At 42.0% G+C, this 27,618-nt stretch overlaps 1 protein-coding gene and 1 long non-coding RNA gene across 10 annotated transcripts in view; both read left to right on the top strand.

Annotated features, from left to right (window-relative positions):
* Nucleotides 1-17,153, top strand: part of spag9b (sperm associated antigen 9b) — a 34,317-nt gene extending 17,164 nt beyond the window's left edge. For 2 of the 4 annotated variants that reach the window (XM_058621657.1, XM_058621660.1), the window contains 25 exons: nucleotides 1,889-1,948; nucleotides 2,430-2,787; nucleotides 2,863-2,956; nucleotides 3,051-3,175; nucleotides 3,952-4,009; nucleotides 4,478-4,630; nucleotides 4,714-4,771; nucleotides 5,030-5,160; nucleotides 5,674-5,730; nucleotides 7,645-7,827; nucleotides 8,659-8,788; nucleotides 8,870-8,959; nucleotides 9,850-10,011; nucleotides 10,098-10,269; nucleotides 10,745-10,963; nucleotides 11,048-11,234; nucleotides 11,461-11,598; nucleotides 11,676-11,756; nucleotides 11,919-11,986; nucleotides 12,078-12,226; nucleotides 12,300-12,471; nucleotides 12,555-12,668; nucleotides 13,344-13,523; nucleotides 13,611-13,742; nucleotides 13,835-17,153. In XM_058621657.1, coding sequence (XP_058477640.1) covers nucleotides 1,889-1,948; nucleotides 2,430-2,787; nucleotides 2,863-2,956; nucleotides 3,051-3,175; nucleotides 3,952-4,009; nucleotides 4,478-4,630; nucleotides 4,714-4,771; nucleotides 5,030-5,160; nucleotides 5,674-5,730; nucleotides 7,645-7,827; nucleotides 8,659-8,788; nucleotides 8,870-8,959; nucleotides 9,850-10,011; nucleotides 10,098-10,269; nucleotides 10,745-10,963; nucleotides 11,048-11,234; nucleotides 11,461-11,598; nucleotides 11,676-11,756; nucleotides 11,919-11,986; nucleotides 12,078-12,226; nucleotides 12,300-12,471; nucleotides 12,555-12,668; nucleotides 13,344-13,523; nucleotides 13,611-13,742; nucleotides 13,835-13,953 — 3,390 coding nt within the window. In that variant the 3' untranslated portion in view covers nucleotides 13,954-17,153. Of the gene's footprint in view, nucleotides 1-1,888; nucleotides 1,949-2,429; nucleotides 2,788-2,862; nucleotides 2,957-3,050; nucleotides 3,176-3,951; nucleotides 4,010-4,477; nucleotides 4,631-4,713; nucleotides 4,772-5,029; nucleotides 5,161-5,673; nucleotides 5,732-7,642; nucleotides 7,828-8,658; nucleotides 8,789-8,869; nucleotides 8,960-9,849; nucleotides 10,012-10,097; nucleotides 10,270-10,744; nucleotides 10,964-11,047; nucleotides 11,235-11,460; nucleotides 11,599-11,675; nucleotides 11,757-11,918; nucleotides 11,987-12,077; nucleotides 12,227-12,299; nucleotides 12,472-12,554; nucleotides 12,669-13,343; nucleotides 13,524-13,610; nucleotides 13,743-13,834 lie in introns of all 4 variants that reach the window. The other 2 variants (XM_058621658.1, XM_058621659.1) reach the window with 2 other exon arrangements.
* Nucleotides 17,154-18,127: 974 nt separating this feature from the next.
* Nucleotides 18,128-27,618, top strand: part of LOC131448218 (uncharacterized) — an 88,674-nt gene continuing 79,183 nt past the window's right edge. For 4 of the 6 annotated variants that reach the window (XR_009234179.1, XR_009234178.1, XR_009234175.1 and 1 more), the window contains exons 1-3: nucleotides 19,496-19,812; nucleotides 20,166-20,249; nucleotides 21,216-21,300. This is a non-coding gene — a long non-coding RNA (uncharacterized LOC131448218). Of the gene's footprint in view, nucleotides 18,175-19,495; nucleotides 19,813-20,165; nucleotides 20,250-21,215; nucleotides 21,301-27,618 lie in introns of those variants that run through there. The other 2 variants (XR_009234176.1, XR_009234180.1) reach the window with 2 other exon arrangements.

The raw sequence follows: 27,618 nt of genomic DNA, 5'->3' as shown, positions 1-27,618 counted from the left end.
CAAGGTTGGGCAGACTAAGAAGGAGTAAAGGCCAGGGAGCAGTGAAACTAGGCGAGACTTAAATTCAATTTCAAATTCAAATTCACCAACATTTCATAGCTAATTAAGGACATTGAGAACTAGTTCAAACCCTGGTTTGCAATGATTGTGGCTGATTTGAACTGGCTGATCAATCGCTCTAAATATTCTCCTGATTTGGCCCCACCTGACTTATTTTCTGTCCTTCAAGAGGAGAAACCACTTGGTTGGGAGGTGACCATGAGCCTCTATATGCCAAGTGCAGCAACACCAATGGAAGAAGTGTGTAGACTATGAGAGAGCTTGGGCCAATTACCAATACTGATATACAGTATATTTTTTTCCTGTGCCCAAACGCAGAGATCATTTCATTTCGTCTGCAGTGAAATCAACATTTTTCATATTTATGTCACATCAGATATAAAATATACATTTTTGTAATTGTGTAAAATAAATAAACATTAAAGAGGTCAAGAAGGTAGCAGCTTATTCAGCCTACTGTCTTGGCATATTTGCAGATAGTAATCCAACAATACATTTTAAAGCTAAAATCGACAGATATCGTGCTGATAATATCGTGCATCTCTAATCATAGCTGTTTTCAGCCAACCCTCATCTATACATATGTATTTTTATTAGTATGTGTGCGTAGTGAAGACCTGACTGATTTTCACATGGAACTGAAGGGATTTCAGATTAACACAAAGCTCTTTTCTCACGTCAGGTGAAAACAGTAAAAACTGACCCACATATCAAAAAGATTGAAAATAAAGCAGCCTTAGATGTACACAAATTAAATCCCAAACTAAAGTGCTTTAGTGCTCTTAGAGAAATTAATGCGGTGAATCAAATTGATTTAACGTTTTTCAATTTTGTTAATTAAAAACTCTTGTTTTGATTAAACACAGTCATTACCATGCTTCTCAGTGACCTCTGGTGGACAATTTTACACCTTTTATTTAAACTACGACACAATTATCAACACATAATTCTCACAATCAGTCACAATTCTCCAACTGTCACAAATATTCCTCTCCCCTGAAGAAGAAATAAACAGCCCACAACATGACTTAGCTGTTTTTAAAAACTGTATTGAGTTCTGCAGTTTTTATAGTTTTTATTTTTCCATCTCTGTGATTTTTATCGGACTGATACCAAGTACGGTATCGAGTTTCTTCCTCAGTACAAACACACAGCTGGGTCTTTGTGTTGTTTTGTCTCCTCTGACTTGACATTTAGATTTGCAGTTAATGATCCCGTCCTCTCACCATGAGGAGGAGCTACCGTGTGTGTGTGTGTTTCTGGATGGTTGACAAAAGCAGGAGTAGGAGGGAAACTGGAAGCCGTTTCCCAAATGGCTGCTGCCGTGGCAACACGATGCTGACACAAGCATGTGAAAGGAAATACTCCCATCAGTGCAGAGAGGGCACAGAAGAGATAATTTAGAAGGATTTAATCTGGGAATATATTTGATTTAAAAAAACAAACAACAGTATGGAGGAGGTTTTATTCCCTCATATGTTGATGTTAAGTATTTTTTTTAAACTCCAGTGTATTATTAAATCATTAAACCCTGCCTTCCTCGTCTGTTTTTAAGACCTAAACAAATCAAATTTGGAGATTCAGCAGCACACAAATTCTAGGTCACATTCTCTTCCAGAAGAATCCATGAAAACGGTTCTTTTGTTCCGTTAAAATCCTGGTTATTCCTTTCAACTTGGCCGTATTTATCCGTGAATCCTCCACAGCACAGTCTCTTGTTTTGGTTTATTATATTTTTCTTCTCAAAGCTTTTTCACTGAATGGATGAATTGAAAAAAACCCATCACTGAGCAAGGTCTTTATACTGTCCCTTGTTTTTGAGGAGCAGTTCTTCCCTGTGTGTTTGGAAGCTGAAGGTTCACGAGAGAATTCACAGAAAGAGGATCAGGTAGACCTCAAAGTGCAACCCTGGTGGTGAAAACAAACTAACCCAGTTTTCTGCATCACTATCTTCATTAACATGGTGGTACTGCCAGTCAGCGTCTTTATGTGTGAGTTGTGTTTGTGAAGCATGAGAAGCAGGGTTCCCACACGTCCTGGAGAACCTGGAGATGATTGACCCAATTTTCCAGTCATGGAAAACGAGAAAAGAAAGTCAAATGTCCTAGAAACGCTTAAGTTATCCTGGACTTTTCAGCCCTTGGGACTTGGTGACAAAATTAGACAAGACATATCTTCAATATGTCTTGTCTGTTATATTGAAGCAGCTGAAAATGTCCTGGAAAATAATTTCAAGGAAAGAGTGGGAACCCTGAGAAGGTTTGATTTAACCCTCGTGTTGCTGTGTCATTACGTCGTGTAGTGAGTCTGTACGGCTCAAACATGTCGACCTCATGAAGATCACAGTTTCTCTTGTCCTTCATCTCCAGGACGAGTTCGCCGGTTTGACTCCCTCCAAATCCAGTTCTCCAAACTCCAAAGGCGGAGCTCAGGGTGGAGGACCCTCTCAGGATGGTACCTCTAAATCAAACGCGTCCACATCTCCTCGTGATGGGAAGTCCAGCAGTATGAGTTCTGCGTCCAGTCAGGCCGGTGGGAACATGTCCGCCACGCCGCTGTCCACCACAGCTTCAGATGTGACCATGGAGTCTGTGAACTCTCCTCTCCAGGAACAAGAAGGTTCGGACAGGATCAACAAAAATCTGGACCGGAACAGCGGGAAACCAGAGAGCAATAAGAACATCTCGGTGGTACAAGGGGGACAACAGGAGTCCACACCCATCAAAGGTGAAGGACTGTACTGCAGGTAGAATTTCGTACCAGGTGTTTGTATTTATCTCCATTTTCGCTTGGTCGTACTAGACGGAGCAGAAAACGTGGAGAAGTCTGAGGTGCAGAAGATCATAGAGTCCACTCCGGAACTCAATATGGACCTCGAGGGCTGCAGAGGAACCAGGTACAAGTCTGGTCTAACTATTCCAGTAATATCTAAACTAGTTCAGTCAAACCTTCACATTTTCTGACTCTGACTCCTCCCCCTGTCCGTCCAGCACGCCGGCTAAAGGCGGCATCGAGAACCTGGCGTTCGGCCGGAACACGGACTCTCTGTTCGAGGAGCTGTCGTCCGCGGGGAACGACCTGATCGGAGACGTGGATGATGGAGCAGACCTGCTGGGTAAGATGTTCACTCATAAGATCCTACTACTTGTTTCTGCTTCTCTCACCTGTCTTTTTCTTTGGCTTTACCGCGTCATCGCAGATGAGTTTTCTGGTGTGTATCAGTGAATCTTTCTCACCGGCTCCATGTCGTCTTTGTTTTAGTCTCTGCGATGTTTGTTTTTTAGAATAGAGAACTGTGGTGTTGTCGCAGTTTGTTTTTTAGCAGCGTTAAATTAAACTGGCTCAACAGCGCCCTCTAATATCTCCTTCAGCGTGTCAGTAGTTGTGTTTCACATTTAGAAATAGGTGTTTCCATTGAAGGTAGTTTTTTCCCTTCGTCATGTCCTGTTATGGTGATGATGTATAAATACGATGTAATTACACTTTATCAATAAACTTTCATATCGACGCGTCTGAAAAACCACCTCATGAAAGCGTTGCATTTGTTGCATGCGTTTTATTGCAATATTTAGGTTTTTACGCATTTCTAGAGGGTAATAGAAACACAACTAGTGTGTACCATTGCTGCTAAGCTAACTGCTAGGCTAAGATAACCACTGTTATCGATTAATTGATGAAGAAATAATAATCGTTAAATGCTGATTATTTTAAAAATAGTCTCATTAATCTTTTTCTTTTCCTCACGACGCTCAGATCACAACTTTCTCGGTAAGAAATATTATGTTTGTGCGTGGGATAAGATTAGATTATTGCTAACTTTTGTCTGTCTCACTCAGGAACACATGAGATAATAAGCTTTGATTCATTTACATGACGTGTGATTGTTTTCAGGTATGGGACGGGAAGTGGAACATCTGATTCATGAGAACACGCAGCTGCTGGAAACCAAGTTAGTTTTCTTTTTTAAGACTTTTTTCCTTCTAGACTGTATGTATTGTATACACAGTATGTAAAGAGACGAGGGCTTATTTTTGTGATTAATTCATCTGTGGATTAATTTATCAGTTGTTTGGTCCAAAAACAGCTGATTGATTAATCAGTGCAGCCCTAATAAATATTAAAGTCGTGTGTGTGTGTGTATATGTGTGTATATATATATATATATATATATACCATTTTAGACATGAGCATTTAATTCACATTTAATTATTTACATATTAGTGTGTTTTTCTTGTTTTGATTCTCTCTTTGAATTAAGAAGTATGTTCAAGCTACTAAAGTTTCTTCACTTCACCACACCCTTAATTCTAATTTGACTGTGAACAAACAAGCTCCCTGTTCCATCTCTGACAGAAAGAACAATGCTGCCACCTACTGTTTGATGCAGACATGACACTTTGAAATGTCTGTGTTTCAGAAACGCTCTGAACGTGGTGAAGAATGATCTGATCTCACGCGTGGACGAGCTGTCGTGCGAGAAGGAGGTTCTTCAAGGAGAACTGGAGGCTCTGAGTCAGGCCAAGGGCAAACTGGAGGAGAGGAACAAGGAGTTAGAGGAGGAACTCAGGAAGTGAGTTTTTAACACACACACACACACGCTTTCCAACGTGTCACTAAAGGATAAAACGTTTAAACTGATGTTCTTTCTCGCAGGGTTCGAGTAGAGTTGGAAGAGTCCAAACACAAAGTCAAAAATGACAACGAGGACGATGTGAGTCTTTGATTTTGTGCTATTTTGTGCTTTTGTTGAGGCAAAATACTTGTAATCTGTTCATCTAGTTATGTTTTTGTGTCTGGAGGCATCCAGTGGTCTTATTTTTGCATCTTAAAAATGACAGAGTCCTTTTGAAATGTGGCATAAATGTTCACTAGTTTCTCTTCAGGGGAAAATAAAGCACATATCTTTCATTTGGTTCTGTTACATTATGTTTTTACAGCGGCGTGATTGACGCTTGTGTTGCCTCCACAGAGCGACGTGCCCACAGCGCAGAGGAAGCGCTTCACCAGGGTGGAGATGGCTCGCGTCCTGATGGAGAGGAACCAGTACAAGGAGCGACTGATGGAGCTGCAGGAGGCCGTCAGATGGACCGAGATGATCCGGTAAGAGTTTAACACGCGGGAGCGGCCTCTGAGCAAGGCTTTTCAATAATCTATATTACATTATTATATTTTTGGTGCACACTGACAGTACACTGTAAATACACTCCACTCTTTATGATCTTAAAATACACTTATTATTACTACTCATGATCATTCATCATGTTTAATGAACGATACTTTTGTTATAAATATGGTTAAACACAAATAATTGGGCTTCAATGAAAGAAGTGTTGTTAAATGACTTTTTCTAAAATATGGTTTTGTCGATTCTTCTTTGTGTTTCTCACAAATATTGAATGTAATTTTGATAAAAGTCATTACATATTGGTTTGGTTTGCAACCCAACTTGTTAAAATACACTAAGAACATCCATGTTATTGTATATTAAGTCCATGGTTCTCAAACTGTGATATGTGTAACAGTTTATTATCAGTGCAACACACAGATATAATACAGATATCCTGTATTTCCCAGTCCTCACTTTGAGACTTGAATGTGAATTTTCTCTTTCAGAGCTTCAAAGGAGAATCCGTCTCTTCCAGAGAAGAAGAAATCCAGCCTCTGGCAGTTGTAAGCTCCTCTTTCTGTCTTTCTCTCTTTTTTCTTTGAACGTCTTTTGATGTAATGAAAAGTGACTTTACTTTTACATTGGATTTTTTTCCTTGTGTTTTGTGTCTTTTGTATTCTCCGTGTTGTGTGGTTGTTCTTCTCTGCAGGATGTAGGTAAATCTCTGAAACGGTCTCACTCTCTCTTTCCTTTGACTTGATTTTTAAACTGGTAGAACAGAGGAGAGGCGGGACCAGGAAACAGCCGCTCTGATCTCACGTCTGAGCCTCTTTTTTTTTTATTATTATTATTATTATTATTGTTCTTTTTTTTTAGTAAACAGATGTGAACAAACGTCGGGTTGTTATCGTCTGATTCCGGCCTCTCCTTTGTTGCTGAGTTTTAACAGGAATGACTTTGGTGTGATTTGAAGAAGAAGAGTAAACATGGGAGAAGAGCTGCTCGTAAAAACACAGTCTGATGAATCTGTTGTCTCTTCTGTCCTGCTGTCTCGTGTGTGTCCCTCTATAATCCTGCCTGCTGTCAATGATGATGTCTGTGTGCAGGAGGTGTGTTGGCAGCGTTGCTATGATTATTTAGTCGTAGTAGTAGTGAAGATGATTATTATGGAATAATAAACTAATCTGGTGCTACGTGGTTTTAGACTGCGTTCAGACCTGGTTTTGAAATCCTCCGTGAGAACGATCACATGTGGACCGCTCTTATTTCAGCGTACTTGGATCCAATCACAAAAACCACATTATGAGCTGGTTTTGAGACGCATGTCGTCACATTCCTGAGCTGAGTTGTCCTCAGAGCGTGTCCTCGGCTGACGTCCGATTAGTCCATAAAAGCCACCACAGCAAAGACTCGGTCTCCCCAGTGTTTTAACCTCCATCTAGGTACCACAACGTGATGATTTTACTGGTAAGATGGAGCATTTAAGACCATTTAAGAGCAGGGGCCTCAAGCTCAAAATGACCTGCAGGACAGTGAACTTCTAGTCTGGTCAGGAGGGGGCAGGCCGTGAAAAAACCCCCAACTATTTGGAAAGTAAACGTGTTTGTTTTGATGTATAGTTCACAACAAAAATAACATATTTATGACTGAAATCCAGCGGCAGAGTTTACTAAAATAAATACACCAGACTCCTCTGTTCAATACTGAGATTTTAGACATTTCTCTGGTAATTGTTGGAGATGAACCCACGTTTTTAGGATTGCTAAGTCTTTTTAACTGATCTACAGTTCGGCATTGTTCGGCTTGATTCTTGTGTCCGGCGTCTTGCTCATGACGGCACTCTGACCAATCAGTGGCCGGCAGTCGACGCTTAGTATCGCCTCGGCTCACTGGGAACGTCGCCAGCGCAGGTACTAAAAAAGTAGTGGAAATGCAACTTAACTGCGCCGAGGCGCGCCGGTGGAAACACGTCATTAAATAGTAATAAAAAAAAAAAAAAAGCTTGAAAGTAGTGAGAGCTGCTGCTGCTACAGGCTGCCACATGGGGGCGCCATCTTAAAGAAAGACGTAAAGAAGCAGTGTTTGGAGGTTCATTTTAAGTATGTGAGGTTGAGTTAATGCACCAACATGTGATGGGATCTCTCAGGACGGTCTGAACGGGGTCTTCTGTAGAGTTAAAGGGAAAATAAGTGTGTGGGTTTTTGCTGTTTGTTGTTGACTAACGTCCGAGTCGTCCAGTATTAACCCTTTCACTCTCCGGCTGCTCAAAGTTGTTGGGCAGCAGGTCGTTGACGTTACAGCTGGCATGGTGTGGTGTCTGTGGGCGGGGGAAGGAACCTTTTGTAGTTTCTGTTTTAACCCTTGAATGTTGAGCCCTGTCGTTCATTTGCTGCTGGAGCTTCTGCTTGTGTCCACCCCCTCTATACGTTTGTCTATGTGTGTGTTTTCCCTCCCGCGCCCCGCCCTCACACCTCTAGTTTCAGCCGTCTGTTCAGCTCGTCGGGTGCCGCCGCCAAGAAGCCGGCGACGACGGAAGCCCCGGTCAACGTCAAGTACAACGCGCCCACCTCTCAGATTCAGCCGTCGGTGAAGAAGAGGAGCAGCGCGCTGCAGCAGCTGCCCAGCGACAAGAGCAAGGCCTTTGACTTCCTCAACGAAGAGTACGTCGCTTTCTTACCATAGAAATATGTGAACGTGTCACTTATCAGTGATTAATGTCATAACAATGAAATTTAAATGGATGGAATCCATCTTATACAACTTTTTAAGTTTATAGTAAGACATAAAGTATTAAGTAAGGAAATATGCTTTTATACTGTAGGAATGAATAGAAAATAGTATTTTCATGTACTGTTTTCTCTCATTTCAACAGTCATTTTTTAGTTTATTTTATCGTCTTTGTGGAGGTTTTCCAACTGAATAATCACGTAAATCGAACTGTCAACACTTTAAATCACAGTACAGTAAAAAATAGGGTAACATTTTTGTAATGATTTATAATTTTATTCCATAATTAAGTAAAAGCTTGGATATTATTGGGAAATGTGTGTGATAAAATGGTGGATGTATTTCATTTTAAGATTATTGAAATGATGAATTTGACTGAACTTGAAACTATTAACACTGATGGTATTATATAGTAAGTGTCATTAAAATTGTACTATGAATATTATTTGTTTAATAATAAAACACAGAAAAAGAAAATCCCCAAACCATGAAAGAATAGGAGCAGAAACAAGAATAATCTGTTATTATTTGTCCCATTTAAGAAGATATTTATTCACATTTAAACACATGTGCATGACTTTAATTATCTTTTAATTAATTTAATATTTGATTAAGATTCTTTGTGCTTTTCTGTGTCTTTATTAAATCATAATAATGTCCATTGTTTTTACTCTTGAACGTGGATGTATTGGATATAATCTGCTGTTACGTGACATTCTTAACGTTTAACGTGTGTAACTTGCTGTAATGTGCTGTTGTCACAGAGTGGCGTCAGACAAAGTGGTTTCCAGACGAGAGCAGAAGAGAGAGCAGTACAAACAGGTCAAAGCTCACGTGCAGAAGGAGGACGGCAGAGTGCAGGCGTACGGCTGGAGTCTGCCCAAGAAATACAAAGTCAGTAATATACACTTAATATACAAAAGTCATAAATCATTATTGTCAAGTCCTGGAATATTAACTGACGCTGCTCTAAAGGTCAACGGAGGTCAGACGGAGAGTAAGATGAAGAATCTGCCCGTTCCTGTTTTCCTCAGACCGCTGGACGAGAAAGATGCTTCTATGAAGGTAGTTCTTAGATTCACTGCACACAGTCTATAATATACACTATTGTTGGTGTTAATAACAATAACTTTAAATGGTATTGAATATTAAACTGTGCTAATATTGTTGTTTTGTTCATATTTATAAAAAGTAAACTCCAAATCCACCCTTTTTAGTCTGGTTTTCAATCAGATTTCTTTATTATTTTGTTTTATTCTACTTATCTCTCGTCTTTTTAATTCCATTTTTTTTATATTAAGTCTTCTTTCCAACCTTTTTAATGTATTTCAGTATTTTAAGCAATTTTAGCATTTGCTTCTTTTTTGTTAACTCTTATTTCAGTAACGAACCTTTTATTTATTCCTTAATTTTAGTTACTTTTAGTTCCAACCTCAGTGTTATCTCATTGATGATTGTGTTTCCTGACATCAGAGATAAATAAAACAATAAAATATGAAGTCTGATCAAAGGATTGATTTAAATACGATTAGATTCATTTAAATTAACTTGAATTTTATTATCTGTATGTATTTGTATGAATATGACACGTACCACAGCTGTAAAGGTGCTGGAAAGAAGTGGATGTTGAAAGTGCTTAAGGTTGAAAAGATATTTGATGATAAAAAATAGGCAACAATGTAAAATATACACATATTATGTACACATAATATTATTTATGTGATGTTATGTGTAGAAAGAGTTAAAGTTGGATTAACGGGGCAAAGGACCGCCTCTTTGTTTAGATCTGACCCTGACTGATCGACGTCACTGAGCAAACACTCGAAATATTCACTAATCTTTATTATTCATGTGTGAAACAGTTTGATATTGAGGATTAACTGTGTGTGTCTGTGTCTCTGTCTGTGTGTGTGTGTGTGTGTGTGTGTGTGTGTGTGTGTGTGTGCGTGCTTCAGCTGTGGTGTGCCGCTGGTGTGAATCTCTCTGGAGGTAAAACCAGAGACGGCGGCTCCATCGTGGGAGCCAGCGTCTTCTACAGTGACGTCCCCGGACCTGAGAGTCCCACACGGGGGACGGGCTCTCAGACTAGCCTGGACAAACTGGACCAAGACCTCAAGGTACAAACACACACAAGTGTGATGAAGCTTTGACATGGTATAAGAAAGGAATCTGTGACGGTGGATTCCTTCTGTGACACTTGTAGGAGCAGCAGAAGGAGCTGAGGCAGCAGGACGAGCTGTCGTCGCTGGTGTGGATCTGCACCAGCACACAGTCCACCACCAAAGTTGTCGTCATCGACGGCAATCAGCCCGGAAACATCCTGGAGAGCTTCTTCATCTGTGACTCGCACGTGCTCTGCATCGCCAGCGTGCCTGGTGAGTGAATGAGAGAGAGACAGAGAGTGCAGAGTTTGAGTTCTGCTGTCACTGCGCTCTCTCCGTATTTACTTGGTTATCCAACCTTATTCCTCGAGGAGGAACAGAAGCAGCTGCAGGTTTTGTGGCGACAGGATCGAGCTGTTCCTGCACTGCATGATCACACTGCTGCTTTTATGTCAGCTGATGTGGAAATACAGACATGGTTGAGTCAATGTGAGTTCTAATGTGATATTTAGACACTTTAAAGTAGTCTAGCAGTGTTAATGTGACACTAAAAGAGTCAATTGAACTCTTTACTTGAACAATAAATGAGATAAATTCAACACCATTGCATTTCTCGTCGACCCGACCTCCGTGCCAAACTTCAAGAGTTTTTATGCATATTATAACATATTAATATGTTATAAAAAAGGAATCTCAACAGGAGCCCTCGGTTCCTCACTCTCAGGCTCTAATGAATGTTCCTGTGCAGGTGCAAGAGAAACCGACTACCCCGCAGGTGAAGAAGTGCCTCCAAACTGCCACGCAGGACCAGCGGGAGACGACGGCTCCTGTGTGACCGACGTTAGCTCGGCAGGCGGCGGCGGCGGCGGCGGCGTGCTCGGAGGCATCACCGTCGTCGGCTGTGCAGCTGAAGGATCCGCCGCTGTTCCCCAAACGGCAGACGGTGCAGGAGGAGATGGAGAATCTGGTAAGATTTGATCAGTTATTTATTTTTTTTAAAAAGGAGCTTTCCATGAATACGAGCTTGACTGTGTTTCTCTGTTCACTGCAGAATCCAGAGCAGCAGCAGAAGAAGCCACGGAGGCGACGGAGGTCAGCGCTGGGATGTCTGACCACAGAGGGACTCTGAGGGGCGTCTACACCGAGCACGTCTTCACCGACCCGCTGGGAGCTCAGCAGACGCCGGAGACATCAGAGACGCCAGAGACGTCAGAGACGTCAGGCAGCTACACTCAGAGGTAAGACAGCTCACTGTCTCCATGTTTTTATCAGTGCAGACAGAAAAATCCACCATCAAATCACTCGACTCAAACAACTAAGTGATTATTAATCCATTACTACTTTTTTGGCAGCTATTTTGATGTTTTTAATAATTATAGCAAGGTTTCATGTTTTTCAGCTCGTTAAATGTGAATATTTTCTGCTTTCTTTCCTTTGTCTCGCGTGTCCTCTGGCGATGAACAGGGAGAGCGATCTGCTGAAAGACGGCGTCGGCTCAGACTCCACAGCCACAGCCGAGGAGCATCAGGACCTGATGATGGAGGAGGCTCAGAAGATGAGCAGCGTTCTGCCCACCATGTGGCTCGGAGCACAGAACGGCTGGTGAGTGCGTCGACTTACACTCAACTCTGAGCAACGCGGCGACTAACGGAGACCTTTTATTTTTGTGGGTTTTACAGTGTGTACGTCCACTCGTCTGTCGCTCAGTGGAAGAAATGTCTCCACTCCATAAAGCTGAAGGACTCTGTGCTCGGCATCGTGTAAGTGACAGTAAAAATTAAACCGAGGATGTTTCGTTTATTTCTAGTTGGGCTGTTTTTTACAGTGCACACAATTCAATATTGCACTAGTGTTTCATGTCCTTCATGTCCTTCATGTCCTTCATGTCCTGGACGTTCAGCAGCTGTGTTTCTGTCCCACAGACACGTGAAAGGACGAGTACTGGTCGGACTCGCTGACGGCACGTTAGCCGTTTTCCACAGAGGAGTGGGTGAGTGGACATCGTCACGTGTTCACCACATTCAGATAAATCTACATCAGTCACTTTTCCCACACGTTTGTGCTTCTCTCGTCTCCGTCAGACGGACAGTGGGACCTGACAAACTACCACCTGCTCGACCTGGGTCGACCTCACCACTCCATCCGCTGCATGACCGTCGTGCACGACAAGGTGTGGTGCGGCTACAGGAACAAGATCTACGTGGTGCAGCCCAAAGCCATGAAGATAGAGGTGAGAGAGTCATCCGTGTGATCGTAGACTGTAGTAGAGCGGATGTGGACTCAGATGTCGTCCTCTCCTGCAGAAATCATTCGACGCTCACCCCCGCAAGGACAGTCAGGTGCGCCAGTTGGCCTGGGACGGAGACGGCATCTGGGTGTCCATCAGGCTGGACTCCACCCTCAGGTTGTTCCACGCTCACACCTTCCAGCACCTGCAGGACGTCGACATCGAGCCCTACGTCAGCAAGATGCTGGGTCAGTCCACCGTGTCTGCGGTTCTCTGCACTTTAAGAGTCTGGTTCAGTCTCAGGTTTTAATCGCGCGTCTCTTTGGCACAGGAACGGGGAAACTGGGCTTCTCGTTTGTGAGGATCACGGCTCTCATGGTGTCGTGCAATCGTCTGTGGATCGGCACTGGAAACGGAGTCATCATCTCCATCCCTCTGACAGAGTGTAAAGACTTTTCTTTTATTACTTTAACGTTAAACACTTTACGACCAAGACCACAATCAAAAGCAGATGGATTTAGTCCACAAAACAAAAATGTGCTGCATTCAGGGATGTTCTTCTGACTTTCCATGTCGGAGTATTCCTTTAAAGGGAACGTCACCTTCAGTTGACTGAACGCAGCATTTTCCAGTCTTCTGTCCTAGAGGATCAAATAAATTGCAAAATCTTCACATTTATGAGGCTGAAGTCACTTAAATCGTTATTATTTGTCTAAGGAAACCACTTCATTTAGTTTAACTCAATGTTAATGTGGTCAAATATTACAGTGGTAGGAGTGCGGTACGACTAAACTTAATATGTTTTGTTTTGGGTTTTTTTCTCGCAGCAGAGTTCTGCTCATTTAGTGATGAAATGATATTATTTACTGATAAATGTACATGCTGACGTGTGCTCTTTGTCTTGCCAACATACAGTCGTAGTGATTTATTTTGAAGTGCCACACGTGCAGAAACATTTCAGAGAAGACTTTAAAGCAGATTTATTACTGCAGTCCTGTCACAAAGGACCTTTATTTTTGTTGAGAGAATCACGACGTGACGTTCCGTGTCTGTGTGAAAGTGTAAGAGGTTCGTAAACGTCGTCATGTCTTTGAGAGTCAGATTACATTTGTTTCATCAGCCGCCGCCAAGGCCATCAAAGCGGCAGGAAACCATCCGGGAAGTGTCGTGCGCGTCTACGGCGACGACAGCGGCGACAAAGTGACGGCCGGGACGTTCGTCCCTTACTGCTCCATGGCTCACGCTCAGCTCTGTTTCCACGGTCACCGCGACGCCGTCAAGTTCTTCTCCGCAGTTCCAGGTAAACGAGCCACAGTGTTTGTTCACTTTAAGGGGCTAGGGAGTGCGATGAAGTGTCCTCACTAAGGTATAAAAACACGTCTGTCAGGTCACGCCATCCCGTCTTCGTCCTGTGGAGGAGAGACGGCGGGGGACAAGGCGTTGGACGCCTCTTCTCAGGAAGGAACCAAGTCCATGCTGGTGATGAGCGGAGGAGAAGGTTACATCGACTTCAGGATGGGTGAGTTTACGTCATGGAAACGCTTATAAAGTCACCTCAATAGAATCAACACACTCGTCTGTGTGTGTCTGTGTGTGTGTGTGTGTCCTCAGGCGATGAAGACGGCGAGGCAGACGCAGGAGAAGACGTCCCCATCAAACTGCAGCCCTTCCTGGCTAAAGCCGAGCGCAGCCACCTCATCGTGTGGCAGGTCCTAGTCAACGACGACTGAGACCTGACCAAACCCCCGCAGCCTCAGAGAAAGGAGGAGGAGGAGGAGTTCAGGGAGACTCCTCCTCCTCCTCCACCTCCTCTGCTGCTGCTGCTGCGACATTAATCAGCACCTTTTTTCCTCCTCAAACACGAACAATTAAGCGTAAAACAAGCAAAAACTGGAGCGGGAGCGTTGGTTCACACAAAAACTGCATGTTTCAATTTGATGGATCTCATTTTCAATCTGTTCTGTTTGATTGTTTAAGGTCCAGCGTGTAAGAATTTAGTGACATCTGTTACGTTGCAGCACAATCCATCCATTTTCCAAGCGTGTCAGGAAACTACGGTGACCTTCACAGAGCACAAAGGATTTGTTCTTTGTTTGCATATTGAGCCTCTGTAGAAACACAGCAGCTGCCTCCGTAAAGACGTAAAGTACATTTAAACAAAGGCTGTTTTAAAAGGCTGCGGAAACCAAAAATACACTTATGCAAACATACGTTCACTCGGTTTCCTAACCGTTACACACTGGACCTTTAAGCGTCAATACCTTGCTGCTGTTATATGATAGTGGAGCAGCAGTTTTCCAGGTTCCCTCCTCTCAGTCGATTTATGGTGAGCTGATGCTGAAACTAAAGATAATCATCATCATCATCATCATGCGGATTATTGGTGAATCTCTAATGGTTTTGTCGTGTTCATTTGTTAATCGATTGCCAGTTTTGGCAAAATTCAACATTTCACGTTTTGTCTAGTTCATATTTAAGCAAGACGTGTATTTATTTTAGCACATTTAATTTGTTTTCAGGCCCTTGTTTATGTCTCTCTTGGATTCAAGTCACAGAGTTGAGCGTCACATTCAAAACAAAGATGGTATTGTACATTATGTATTATAGTACAACGTGTATTTTCACCGGGTTCCTGAAAAACGCAGCTTGTAGTTGGGGAAATTAGTTTTTTTTAATCATCCAGAATATATAACTTTATACAAACTCACTACATGGATGTCGGGAAATCTCCCGACAAGTTTAGCATGGACCGCAATGAACTTTAGAACGGTTTACGTGTTTCTTAAAGAAAGAGTTCCTCTGAATTCTTTCATTTGTCTTTAATGAAGTCAGTACTTTGGTCCAAAAGCAAATGTTATGTTAAAAGAAAAGCCATAAAATTATACAATACTATATTTTCTAGAGCTGCAACTAACGATTATTTTCATACGTTTCAGCTCTAATATTTTTCTTAACAACTTGATTCGAGTACAAACCCTCATGTGCTAATGAGCTACATTCTAGCATGCTAACAGCCTATAATACAAGTGGCAAACACCTGCTAGCAATGTCTTTAGCATGTTCATATTAGCCTTTAGCATTTTTTACTCTGCGACTTGAAACATGAGACGCGTACACTGGGGCTACACTCTTAGTTAGCAGCTAGCTAACGTAAATGATCATTTAAAACAATAGAAGCAGTTTCTAAAACCACGACATACGGTGCCTTCAAATGAAGTCATGATAATAGTGTTAGCTCGGCAACAGCTAGGCTAGCAGGCCTGATAAAGCAAGAAATGTTTAAGGAAAGCAGTTAGTCAGCATTTCTAAACTCTTTAAGATTGAAATCACTTCAATAAAAGTTGAATCATTTGAATTTAATATGCTCTGAAATGAAACTTCAATTGGCTCCAGCATGTATTTAAAAAAACAGTTGCTAGCTCGTGGCTTTCAGATACGTTCCATTTGAGTTTGTGACTTCAGCGTTTAATCATTTATTTTGTGAACACCGTTAACTAAGGCTGCAACTAACGATTGTTGTCAAAATGATTCAGTTTTAATGATTTTTTTTCCCAGAAAATATTTACGTTCAAGAAGCTGAAAAATCAGAAATTCTTCAAGAATCACGTCATCGGTTTGGCAATTAATTTAGTAACCGATTCATCAGACAATCGTTGCAGACCCTACGGTAAATATGACCCCATTTAAAGGCACCAGCACTCATCATTTTTGTGTTCTCATTTATTTAATCCAGTGTTACCCTAGAGGGCGCTAACACCCCTCTAGCTCATAGACGTTTTAATCAAATCTGCCTTAGACGTTTAGACGGTTTGAAAGCACTGAGACTCATCAGGTTTTGACGGTGTTTTATTTATTTTTCTCTTGAACCAATGTCCACGTTTGTTACCAAAGGCTCAAAAGAATCATCATCGATCTCGATCGTGAACTAAAGCGACAGTTAACGTGTTGGTGGGTTTTTTGTAACAGAAATTCCTGGTTAATATAGATGAGATATATTTTTAGATATTTTGAAATGAAATGATATTTTTGCGGTTGTGAGAGAGAAGAACGTGTCGGCGCTGTGACGATGAGAGGCTGAAACAGACACTGACGGTTTATACTGACGTTCCCCTGCTTTCTAATCCTTTAGAGGTCAAGTCTGGAAACTTTTGTCTTTTGTTTTGATTTTGTTCTCCTGAAGGAAAATGTTTTAAATCAATGATTTTTTTCTTTCTTTTTTTTAGTCTGTACTCTCTGAACGTACAACTGTATTTCTGGCCTCTGCACCAGTTCACTGCACTGGTGTGTTCTTTGTTTTGTCCTCTGTGTGATGATCAGCGCAAGACGAGGACTGTCCTCGTCCTTTGTGCCTGTGTGTGTGTGTGTGTGTGTGTGTGTGTGCGTGTGTGTGCGTGCGTCAATGTGTGTGTCCTCTCCACGAGAGGAGAAAATGATTAAATATTGCAGTTTAGCCATTTCAGTATTTATTTACAATGATTGAGCCTTTGCATTTGAGAATGTATCTTTGTACATTGAATATATATATATATATGTATCTACATATATATATATATGTCTATATATCCATATTCAATTATTATATACGTGCTATGAACCATGAGAATGACTTGGTTTAGTTGTTTGGACAGCAGTTGTTGTTGTTGGTTTGATGATTTGTTTTGTAGGCGGTAACGCTCTCAGCTATGCACTACGTCTCTGAGATGGAGGAGGAGTGGCAGTGGCCGCCACGGTGGTGACGGCGGGATAACCCTGCAGCATGTTTGACACAGTCGGGATGGAAAACTATACAAACAGGTGACTTCACCGCATCACAACACCACAGAGATCCACGTCGTCCTCCTCCGATAGCAGCACACACACAACACCATCTTTAACTCCTGCAGCATCTCTAGCCTTATTTTTAACCAATTAAAGCAACTTTTGTGGGCAAGTTTTTGGTCGTCGTCTTATAAATGTGTGTGTGGCGAACATCATTTAATTCACAAGGGCAACATTAAAACAAAACCCTATTATAACATCAATAAAAAGGTACAGAATGATAAGAGAGAATGTGTAAAATAATACTAATTAAAAGAATGCACAGTGCAGAAAAAGAAAGGAAACCTGGATTTTAAAGTATTACAGATTCACATTTGGCAATATGACGTGTGAAACATAAAAAATACAAACCTTTGTATGTTATGAATGTTAAAGAACGTGAAAATAATGAAAAACAAATAAACACTAAACAATTAAAAGCAACAATTGTGAAAATGAAAATGGGAAGAAAAAAAACAATTAATCCCAATGTAATTTTATTAATAAACATGTTTTCTTTATATTGGATGCACCTCCATGCTCCCTTCTATACCCACAATTAAATATAAACTAAATACAGAAAAACAGTAAGCACAATTTTCTGAAAATGATGTGCAGAAACCAACCAACAATTAACAAACATTTACAGTTTATAGACGATAAACTTCTTTATGCCTTTGTTTAAACTGATGAGGTTTTTGTGTTTTGATAGTTCACTTAATTTCATAAAAACATCAGTTTTCGTCTAATTTGTTCTCCAAATGTCACTTAATTAAAACTAATATTTAGAATAACAGCTATAAGTGTATAAAGAAAAATGAATATAAAATAACGGAGGTTTTTGTGATAATTCAAATAAGTTCTATGACTGTACCGACAGTAGGTGGCGCAGTGGAGCGACAGAGTTTCTGTTTTCCTGGTGAGGCCTCTGCTCCTCCTCCACTCCTCCTCCGCTCCTCCTCTGCTCGTCATTGGTTCTCTCGCTCTTCTATTCAAAGCCTCGAGTCTCAGCTGTTTGAATGAGGCTGAAGTGGAACTTGACCTCACAGAGACAGATCCAGGCTCTAATCTCTTCCCCGAGCTCGGAGGAGGAGGAGGAGGAGGAGGAGGAAGGCTGGCTGTCACGGATCACGGCCCTGATAGTGGAGTAGCAGGTTAAGTAACAGATACTGTACACAACAAGATGAGCCTGGTTTGTGTGTGTGTGTGTGAGTTTCCAGAGACCAGCGAGCATTTTCAAGATCCCGTTTAAATCCCGATTTTTCAAATAAAAAAAAAAGAATAAACTGAAAAAGTCATGGAAGCTTTGTCGTGTTTTTGTGGACGACGTACAGAACAGGATTCTATTTTCTAACGTTTGGCTCCACTTAAAGCTAAAGAGAAGTTTAGGTTAAGGAACCTAACCCTGGTTCTCTGAAACATAAGTGAGATGGTGGTTAGCAACACTAGCAGTGTTTTGGCGACAGCATTTACATACTGGAGCTTTAAACACTAACAAATGAGGTTTACAGTTTTCTTAATAATATTCACATTATCATCAAAAATACTCTCTCTCCCACAGTGCAACTGGGCTTAAAGTTTGTTTAAGTGTTTAAAGTCCAAATTAGGTTTGAGTGGAAATTTAAAGTGTGGATCCAAAAGTAAATGTTTAACTGTAAAATAAAAACAGTTTTTTTACTGTTAGAATGAAAGGTCATAAGGTCACAGAAGGCCGCTGTGTTGTGTTTCTTTATAATCAGTCTCTTATCTGCAGTTATGTAACACGACCACATGGTGGCTCCACACCTGTTTATCTGCTCCCACTCAAAACACTGCTCACCTCTGTTTATAGTAACACTGTTGTGTGTGTGTGTGTATGTGTGTGTATATATATATACATATACATGTATATGTATGTATGTATATATACTTGTATGTATATATGTACACATATACTTCATATGTGTGTGTGTTCTTGTTCTTGTTACCTCTTTGGGACCTTAAACACTGACCTTGTCAGGACCACTAGTCCTCATGGAAACCAAAACCTGGTTCTAATGCGGCAGAAACTGGTTTCTAAGGAACTGCTTAGTGTGGCTAAGTTAAGGTTGAGGTTGGACATGAACTGGAATGGAAGTCAGAGCAGTGTCTCCTGTCCTCAGGAGATGAACTGCTATTTATATCTTTGTGGTCCTCACAACTTTAAACAGTTCTTTTTCAGGGTTAAGACCTGGTTTTAGTTGTTGTGTAGTTGTGATTAGGGTTAAGGTGAGGGTAAGGGGGGCCAGGGAATGCATTATGTCTATGATGTGTCCTCACTAAGACGTCTTGTGTGTGTGTGTGTGTGTGTGTGTGAGATACCGACTTTGTCCCATGTTTAGAAATCCCTGCTCACTGGAGTTCACCCTCTCCTCCTCTTTGCTGTGATGCAACTACTCAGCATGACACACACACACACACACACGCACCTTTGTGTGAGTGTGTGTGTGTGTGTGTGTGTGTTTACGCAGTCTCTCTCGCCCTCGTCTCGGTCCTCGTCTGCTTCGTCATCTCTGGTGCAGGATAAACACACAGCTGGAGTCGCCTCGGAGACACACACACACACACACACACACACACACAGAGTCTGGTTTCCATGACTTCAGAGGACATTACATTGACTTACATCTAACCTTTAATCTAATAACTACTGACCCTGTGACCTCATGTCTTCACCTTAAAATGTGCCTGATTGTTGTCCCCATAAGGAAGTCCAGTCCCCATGATGTGCCTGTGTGAACTGATTTATGTCCCCACAACATAAGGAATACCAGGTACACACACACACGTTTTTTTTCTATTTCTGTCTCATCACACTGCTCATATACACACACACACACACACACACACACAGACACACACACTGCCCTCTTTGTCATTCCACGTCTTCATCATTTGTTGTGAGGAATTCCTTCCTTTGACAGTTGTTTTCTCTGTGTGTGTGTGTCTAAGTCTATGATATCTTAAGAGTGTTTTTATTGCTTTATCTCAGTTTGACGACATTTTCTGTTTGTGTCACTTTATAAACCTCTCTCACTTTCCCGCACCAAAGCCCATAGAGAAAATCAGCGATTTTTTGAATCCACTTCTGCCTCCGTCAGTAAATTCAAATGTCTTATTTTTTCAGATTGACCTCAATTGCACAAACTTCCCAAAGACGCAGCAGAAGACCTGCAGATGCTGTGTCCCTCACGGACTTTGGTGCAGGAGAGTAAGTAGTTTAAAAACTGCAGTTTCTTGTACTAAAAAAGGCTAAAACAGTGATGTTTTAAGATATTGTGAACTTAAGCAGATTTACTGAGTTAAGAGGTTTAAACGTGTTTGTCCTTGTTTCCCTCACCACTGGCAGCCATGTTTTCAGTGAGTCAGTACAATCATGCTTCCAAATAAAAAGCCCTGAACCATCATTTTTAACCTCCAGTGTTAAAGTTGTTGGTGTGAGTGCATATTGCTCACTTTGATCTGCTGTGTCAGACACACACACACACACAGTTATCAGCCAGCAGCCTCAGGCAAAGACAAAAGCAGAGAATCTCTCGAGCGCGTTGTGTGTCATTTTTCAATTCTACCTTTTTTCCCTCTCCTTTCCTGTCACGGCACTTAGGCGGCCATCTTGCCTGTACTCCAGGCCCACGGGCAACAAATGAATAAGTTCTTGAAATAGATCTAGAAAATCAGAGGAATTCATGACACATTTATATTGTGTTCCCCGCAGCTGCTGAGCGTGTAGGTCTGCAGCTGTAAATGTTAATAAGTGGTCAATAAATGGATTTTTGGGTGCGAATGCCCCGCCCCCCACATGATACTGAGAGCAGCGGTCAAAGTGTCTCTGATGAATTACAGAGCGAGATAAAGAGACAGAGGAAGAGACTGCAGCTGCAGCTGCAGCAGCAGCAGATCAATAAAATATACTCTGAGAACATTCTGTTCTATATTTATGAAATTAAAGTCAATATTAGCTACGATGCGATCAATAAAATACAGTTTTTTAGAGGCTAATCATGTGTAATCCGATTATATTACTACTTAATATAAGTAAGTTGTGGCTGTTGAGTGCAACAGACTGAGCTGATATTATGACAGATATTTATAATCGCTGCAGTATTCTCTGAAGTACGCCTTTATTTTTAATGTCACGTTAATTGTCTAAACACTGTGTTTTCTTGTTGTTTTGCAGCCTTTTTCTGCCTGGATACAGAAGTTTGTGTCTCCTCGTAATCCGCCGACTCTCCTGCGTCGTCCATCCACTGCTGCCTCTAACTGTGAGTTAAAATGTGTTATTCTTTCTTTGGATTTACTGAAGTGTCACAAACGTAGAGCAGCAGCTCATGTGGTGGTTTTTAAGTTTCCAGGAAGGTTATGATCAGTCACGTTTATTATCCAAATGAAGCTTCTCTCACTGTCGTAGCCTTCAAACCCTTGTTAGTGAGACGTTAGTGCATGTGCTCAACACTGCAGGACCCAAGGCTGACTCTAGACCAGCACAGATACACCCGACTGTGGTGATCTGCTCTCTGACCCGTCCTGCGGCAGTGTACGCCGTCACGGATCAGCTGAAGTGTGAAACCCTCGCTTTGGTTTGCTGTGTTTTTATGATCTTTGCCTCCACACTGAGGTGTGGCTGTGATCTGCACTGAGCACTGATGTGAAGAGAAGGTGGGAAAGAAGAGATGGAAACAGGTTCTCTCTTCACCTCGGCTCTGGAGATCCTCTCTCTGTATGTGTGAGGACCTTAGTAGGGTCCTCACGGAGACCAAGGCCTGGTCCCAGTGAGGCAGAGATTCTGGCTAACAAGAATAGCTGTGCACACCTGTGTGTGTGTGTGTGTGAGACCTTTGCCCTCCAATCCATTGGTATGAAGTCCTCTCCAAGACAAACAAACCAAACCGTGGAAGGTCACCACCTTGGGGTTCAAACCCCGCGAGGAGCAGTGCTCTATGACCAAAGGATGGTGAGGGACTTGACCTTTAACCTCAGCACCTGCTTCCACATCCTGCCTCTGGGTGGAGATAAGCTTCAAATAACAAACCTCCCCTAAAAGACAGTCTTCTTTAATAATATGTCATAATTCACTGTGTGGTAACCTACGTATCCTCTGACTGTAGGTTGTTTGTGGTTGCTATCTGAATTCAGGCTAACATTAACAGTCCAATAAAATCTAATCCTAAATGCATTTTAACGTTACACGTCAAACTAGAAATTAAAATATGAATACTGTTTAAACTCAGCAGCTAGACTGATGTATGTGTTTCAGCGTGAATCATCACCTTATGCTAACCTTTGTGGGGTATAGTGTAGTTTTAGTTAACATTGAGGCTAGTCTGTGGCTCATTCTTAGCTAATATTTTAGCCAAACTGCTGGCAAATGTATTAATTAGCTCGTCTGCTGACTAATGTTGTAGCTAATCATAGCTAGAGGCTAATGAAGCTAGCTCCAGAAGGAAGAACATGCTCATTTCAAAATGAGCATGAACAGTCCAGTAAAGTCTAACATTGATCACTTTTAACCCTAAAAGTGTTTAAAAGTTACAACTCAAGTTAGAAACTAAAATTTGAATTAAAATCAACAGCTCAACTGAGTTATGTGTTTAGCTAACTTTGTGGCTAGTATGCTCAATGTTTTAGCTATTCTGTTGGCTAATTTTTAGCTAATGCTATAGCCAAACTGCTGGCAAATTTCGCTAATTTTAGCCAAAGGCATATGGCTTCCAAACAGCTAATGAAGCTAGCTCCAGACAGAAGAACTGGTGATTGTTTTACTACTTTTTTCTTTTCTTTTTTTTATCATTAACCAACTGCATTAATAGCTCCAGACGTTAGCCAGGATATGGATTTTTAGGTGTGGATCAAACGAGCTTGAGTTTGAGTCTTGTGTTAGCCAGGCTGTGTCTTAAAGCTGCTTTGTCGACTATTTTTTACGACAATGGTGTAAAAAGTAAAAACCAGACTATGAGTGGAAAATCCACATGCTTTGATGTGTTTTTGCAGAGCACACGTTATATCTAATGGTTTCAGGATCTGCTTGAGTCCACGACAACAACCATTAACCAGTGTGAGGAGCTGAACCTGAATTATCACCAGACTTTGCAGTTTCTTTCACTTTGTAGCTTCTTTTCTCTCTATTTTGGTTTCGAGGGCCTTGAATGCCGCACCGGTTTAATGACGCTTAAAGAATGAAAGTCTGCTGTTGGTTCAGTAACTGCAAATGGGGAACGAGGGGGAAGAAAGAGCTCTGCTTTACACACAGAGGTGGATGTAGTGATAGAAGTGAAGGCATTAAAACGTAGCGAGTTGTCGTTCCCTGAATCCATCACGAACAAAGCACCTGCAGCCCACAGCAAATGCACGTGAACACGCTCTACTCAGCGTTTCCCGGCCACTGTGCAATCACTTTCCCCAGAGTTGGGAAAATGTGTCGTTGAACCACGAGAGGGACCAAAACCTATCATTTATGTGTGCGAGAGCCCGAGGTTTGGAGCCGATCTGCTGACCGGCTCTGCTGACTGTGATAGATATCCCTCCGAGACAAAGTTTGAATCCCAGTTAAAGGCTTCAAGGTCCGAACTCTGGAGGTAGAGTAACGGGAGACACTGGCCTCAGGTTCACTGTGACCCAGATCTGTCGTCTGCACGTTAGACAGCACTGTTTCACAGGAGGAGGAGGAGGAGGAGGAGGAGGAGGAGGTGGATGGCTGACAGGAGAGTTAATCAAACAGGGTACAAGCTACAAAACATAAAAGTATGATGTAACTCCACACTGGTTTCTTCATTACACAGCAATGTTATTTCATGAAGTGGCCATTGTGTTATTTTTCCTATTGGCTCTGCAAATTGGCAAGTGCCTCTGTCCTCCTTTCATAAATGAGCATAACAGTCCTTTCTGTGGAGAGTCATCAGGGAGCCGATGTTGGTGTCCAACGCTTTTGTTGTCAATAAAACTGAGGAACATTTCCCCCCCAGGAAACAGTTCAATGTGTTCCTTTTTTTATTATTATTTTATTATTATTCTTCTTCTCCTGTATTACTTATCCAGACAACATGAAAGTTGGTGCCCTGAATAAACCACCTAGCCAAGTTTGAAAGGCTGTCAAATGAACGGAGAGAAGATCCTGACATTTATACATGAATGAAGACATCTCGCGTCTGCAGCTGCTTCACGTGAGACAAAAACAACACAGGGAAATGCAGTACCTAGCTGTAGTTAATGTTCTGGGTAAAAACGCTGCCCATAGGAACAGATAAAGAAGAAAAACTAAATACTGTAAGCTCGAGCTACATAACTCCACAGAGCTTTACAGAAATCATAACTTCCTCAACCATTTCTTTACCTGGCAAAAATAGTTTTGTCCTCAGTTTACGTTACTACATCTAGATGTCGGGAGAGGATCAATGCTGGTTCCCTTTCGTGACATTGCGCCACACAAGTTTAAATATGTTTGATTTAAGACAACACATCATTTCAAAACTTTACCCTGACGCCAAATTTGCATCGAGTTCTTTCTGCATCGATGTATTGCACAAAATATTTGCTTCACCTTTTGTTTTGAACACATCAAATGGTAAAAACAGGAATTCCACAGGGTTCTGCCCTCGGCCCATTTCAGTTTAGATATTATTCGACTGACTTCCTGTTCTGATGTATGCAGATGATATGATTATATATTTGTCCAACACAACTATTCTATCATTTGCTAATTTGCAAGTGGCGTGACCAACGGACGTAGATCAAAATGCCGATGTACGAAAACTGGATGTACCAGCAACCACTCAGACCGATGATGTGGCAGACGGTTTGGAGTTTTCTAAAAGACAGCTGCTCTTCGGTGTCCGCCATGTTGGATGTAAACAAAAGCTGCTCGTCGTTATCGTCTTATGCTGCGTTCACACTGGACACAGGTTTACATACAAAGTCAATGCACAGACACGATTTTTCGCGTCGGCCAGGCGGAGGACGCAATGGCCAATCAGCTTTGAGATTTTCTGGATGGCGTCACGTACTAGCCAGTGGCCAGACTCTGCTCATCATGGAGGGGAAAACTAAAGCACTGTTGTACTCTAATCTGCAGTGAAGAAACCGCCCTGTTGTGTGGTTGATGGTGAGAAGAAATGCCCGTTACATCTGTTTAAAATACAGCGACTCGCGTCCATCACGTCACAAAATGTACAAAATGATCCCGCGGCGTGATAGATATCCGATGTGAACACAGCATGAAGCCCGCCTCTAGCTCAGTTTGTGATTGGTTCCCCCCCCTTTTTTTTTTTTTAGGATATTCTGAATTTCTGCAGCCAAAACAGCGTCCTTGCTAAAATGTGTCTGCAGAGTGAAATCAAATTGCTGTTTAAATATTCATCTACTGTATGTTTATAGTGCAACAAATCTAACTTTTATTATCACCGGTGCAACTTAATGCGTGCGCACGATCATTTCCCTCTTTCAAACAATAAGCGCACGTGTGCATAAAAACTTTGTGTTTGCCGTGGAGTTGTTATGGAATTAGAATAAGTGTCAGTTTCTCCAGGACACTTCTCTGGATCGCCGCCTCATTTGCATGAAAGTGTGAGCTGGTTGTCAGATTGTTGCTGTGAGGACACAGGGGAGACGTATGACTCTATCCGTGAATCCTCTGGGTGTCAGTGTGGAGGGAAGCTCTTGCTGAGTGTGTGTTTAAAAGAGTGAGACAGAACTGTTTTGGTTCTTTTTTGTTTTCGCTTGTGTAGCTGAGCTTCTTTGTGTGTGAACTCCCCACCACCTCCTCCTCACATGATTTGTATTGGAAAAACAAGTGCTCAGGAATTTATGATCAAGAATGCTACGCACTCACGAGGAAAGAAATCCAACAATAGAAGAGGCGGAAAATGTCCGCACACAGGGCAGTTGTGTGTGGGATGGACATTTGCCCACACTTCATTTGGGAAAGGTTTTTGAGATGCTGCTGCTGCTGCTGCTGCTGCTGCTGCTGCTGCTGCTGCTGCTGCTGGACACCAAACAATGACTTTATGTATACGGCAAAATAGCGCTGTCATCGGCCGCCGCATGCTACTCCGCCTTGACGGAAAGCCTTTCATATAAAAGCGCTTTTGTTTTTCCAAACTGTCCCACAAACACATGCGTGATCACAAAAACAATCCAAGGCCTGTGTTGTTGTTTTTATTTTTTTGCAAACAAGAACATGCGCTGCCCTCAGACGTAGAGAGCAGCAGCTGGCAGCCGTATCAAACATTCATGAGAGAGATGGAAAGACTGAAGGACAGTGTGGACCCAGGGACACTGAGAGGGAGGCGGGGACAGAGAGTGCCTACAAAGGTTAATGAGACTTATCTGCATTAACTGCGAGCTGCTGTTTTGCGAGCCATTATTTTTGTGTATGCGAGGTGGTTTGAGGTGAGATGCTATCGAGTTCCTGTCGTCAGTGATGCGTCTGTTTGCAGTAGCCGTTAAGGTCAATAAAACCAAGAGATTCCACATCCACATCCACAAGGACGTTCAGAGCTGCACAAGAGTGTTCTGGGCCGCCAGCCCTTGACCTGGCAGGACTTGAACTCTTCGGTCACAAGCCAACTTCTCTTTCTGTGAAATCCAAGAAAGACCATTTGCTCATTGTGTTTTCTGAGTCCTGTGCGATTAGCATGTCCACGATAACGAGTAGACCCACACGTGTGCGTCGGCTCTCCCCGGGGTCTCTGGTGTCCTATGACAGTCCAAAAACATGCAGAGGACACTTGGACACTCTAAATTGACCGTAGGTGTAAATGTGAGAGTTAATTGGTTGTATCTCTGTGTGTTGGCCCTGTGATGGACCGGGTGACCTGTCCACCAGGGTGTGACCCCGCCCTTTGTCCTATGTCAGCTGGGATTGGCTCCCCGCGACCATCATGTGGAAGATAACACGTTAGTAAATGAATGTAAACAAGTCTTCAAAATCCTCCTGTAACTCGCAAACACATTCACTCCAGATCAGTTCCAGGTTGAGAGTGAACTCAGGGGGTTTGGGTAAATTCATCTGACAAACAACTGGCCCACTTCACTTGAAATGGAAAATGGAAAACTGTGAATTCCTTGGGTGTCATAAACACCAGAAAGGAAGTCAATGCAATTGGGCTACTGTCCTTGTCCATCGCAGGGCCAACACACGGAGACAAACAACCATTCACCAATGTCCAATTCACCTCTGTATGAACCCGAACATGCAAACTCCACACAGAAAGACCCTCGGTTGAACTGGGATTCAAACTGGTGACCGCCCTTGCTGTGAGGCATCAGTGCTAGCCACTGCCCCCACTATGTCCACTAAGCCCTTGATTGTATACATTACATGTAGTCGGAAATCAACTCACAACCACATCATCTGGGTATGTTAGTCCAACAAATTTAGTACAATTTCATGGTTTTAGTGCAAAGTCGGGTTTTAATGGAAATAATACATAAATATTTAACTAACATCATTGAAACATATTGAGTGTTTTTCATTGTCTCACTTTTGTCTAAAGTGCGCGAGGAGAAAGAACCAAGACCGTAGTGACCAGACTTTGATTAAATATACCTGTGTCCTTGAATCCAAAGACCCAGTGAAAGAGGATTGA

Source organism: Solea solea, chromosome 21, assembly GCF_958295425.1.
Source record: "Solea solea chromosome 21, fSolSol10.1, whole genome shotgun sequence".
In the NCBI taxonomy this organism is placed as follows: Eukaryota; Metazoa; Chordata; class Actinopteri; order Pleuronectiformes; family Soleidae; genus Solea; species Solea solea.
The sequence above is the reverse complement of the archived record's forward strand: the minus strand, read 5'-3'. Positions and strand labels throughout refer to the sequence as shown.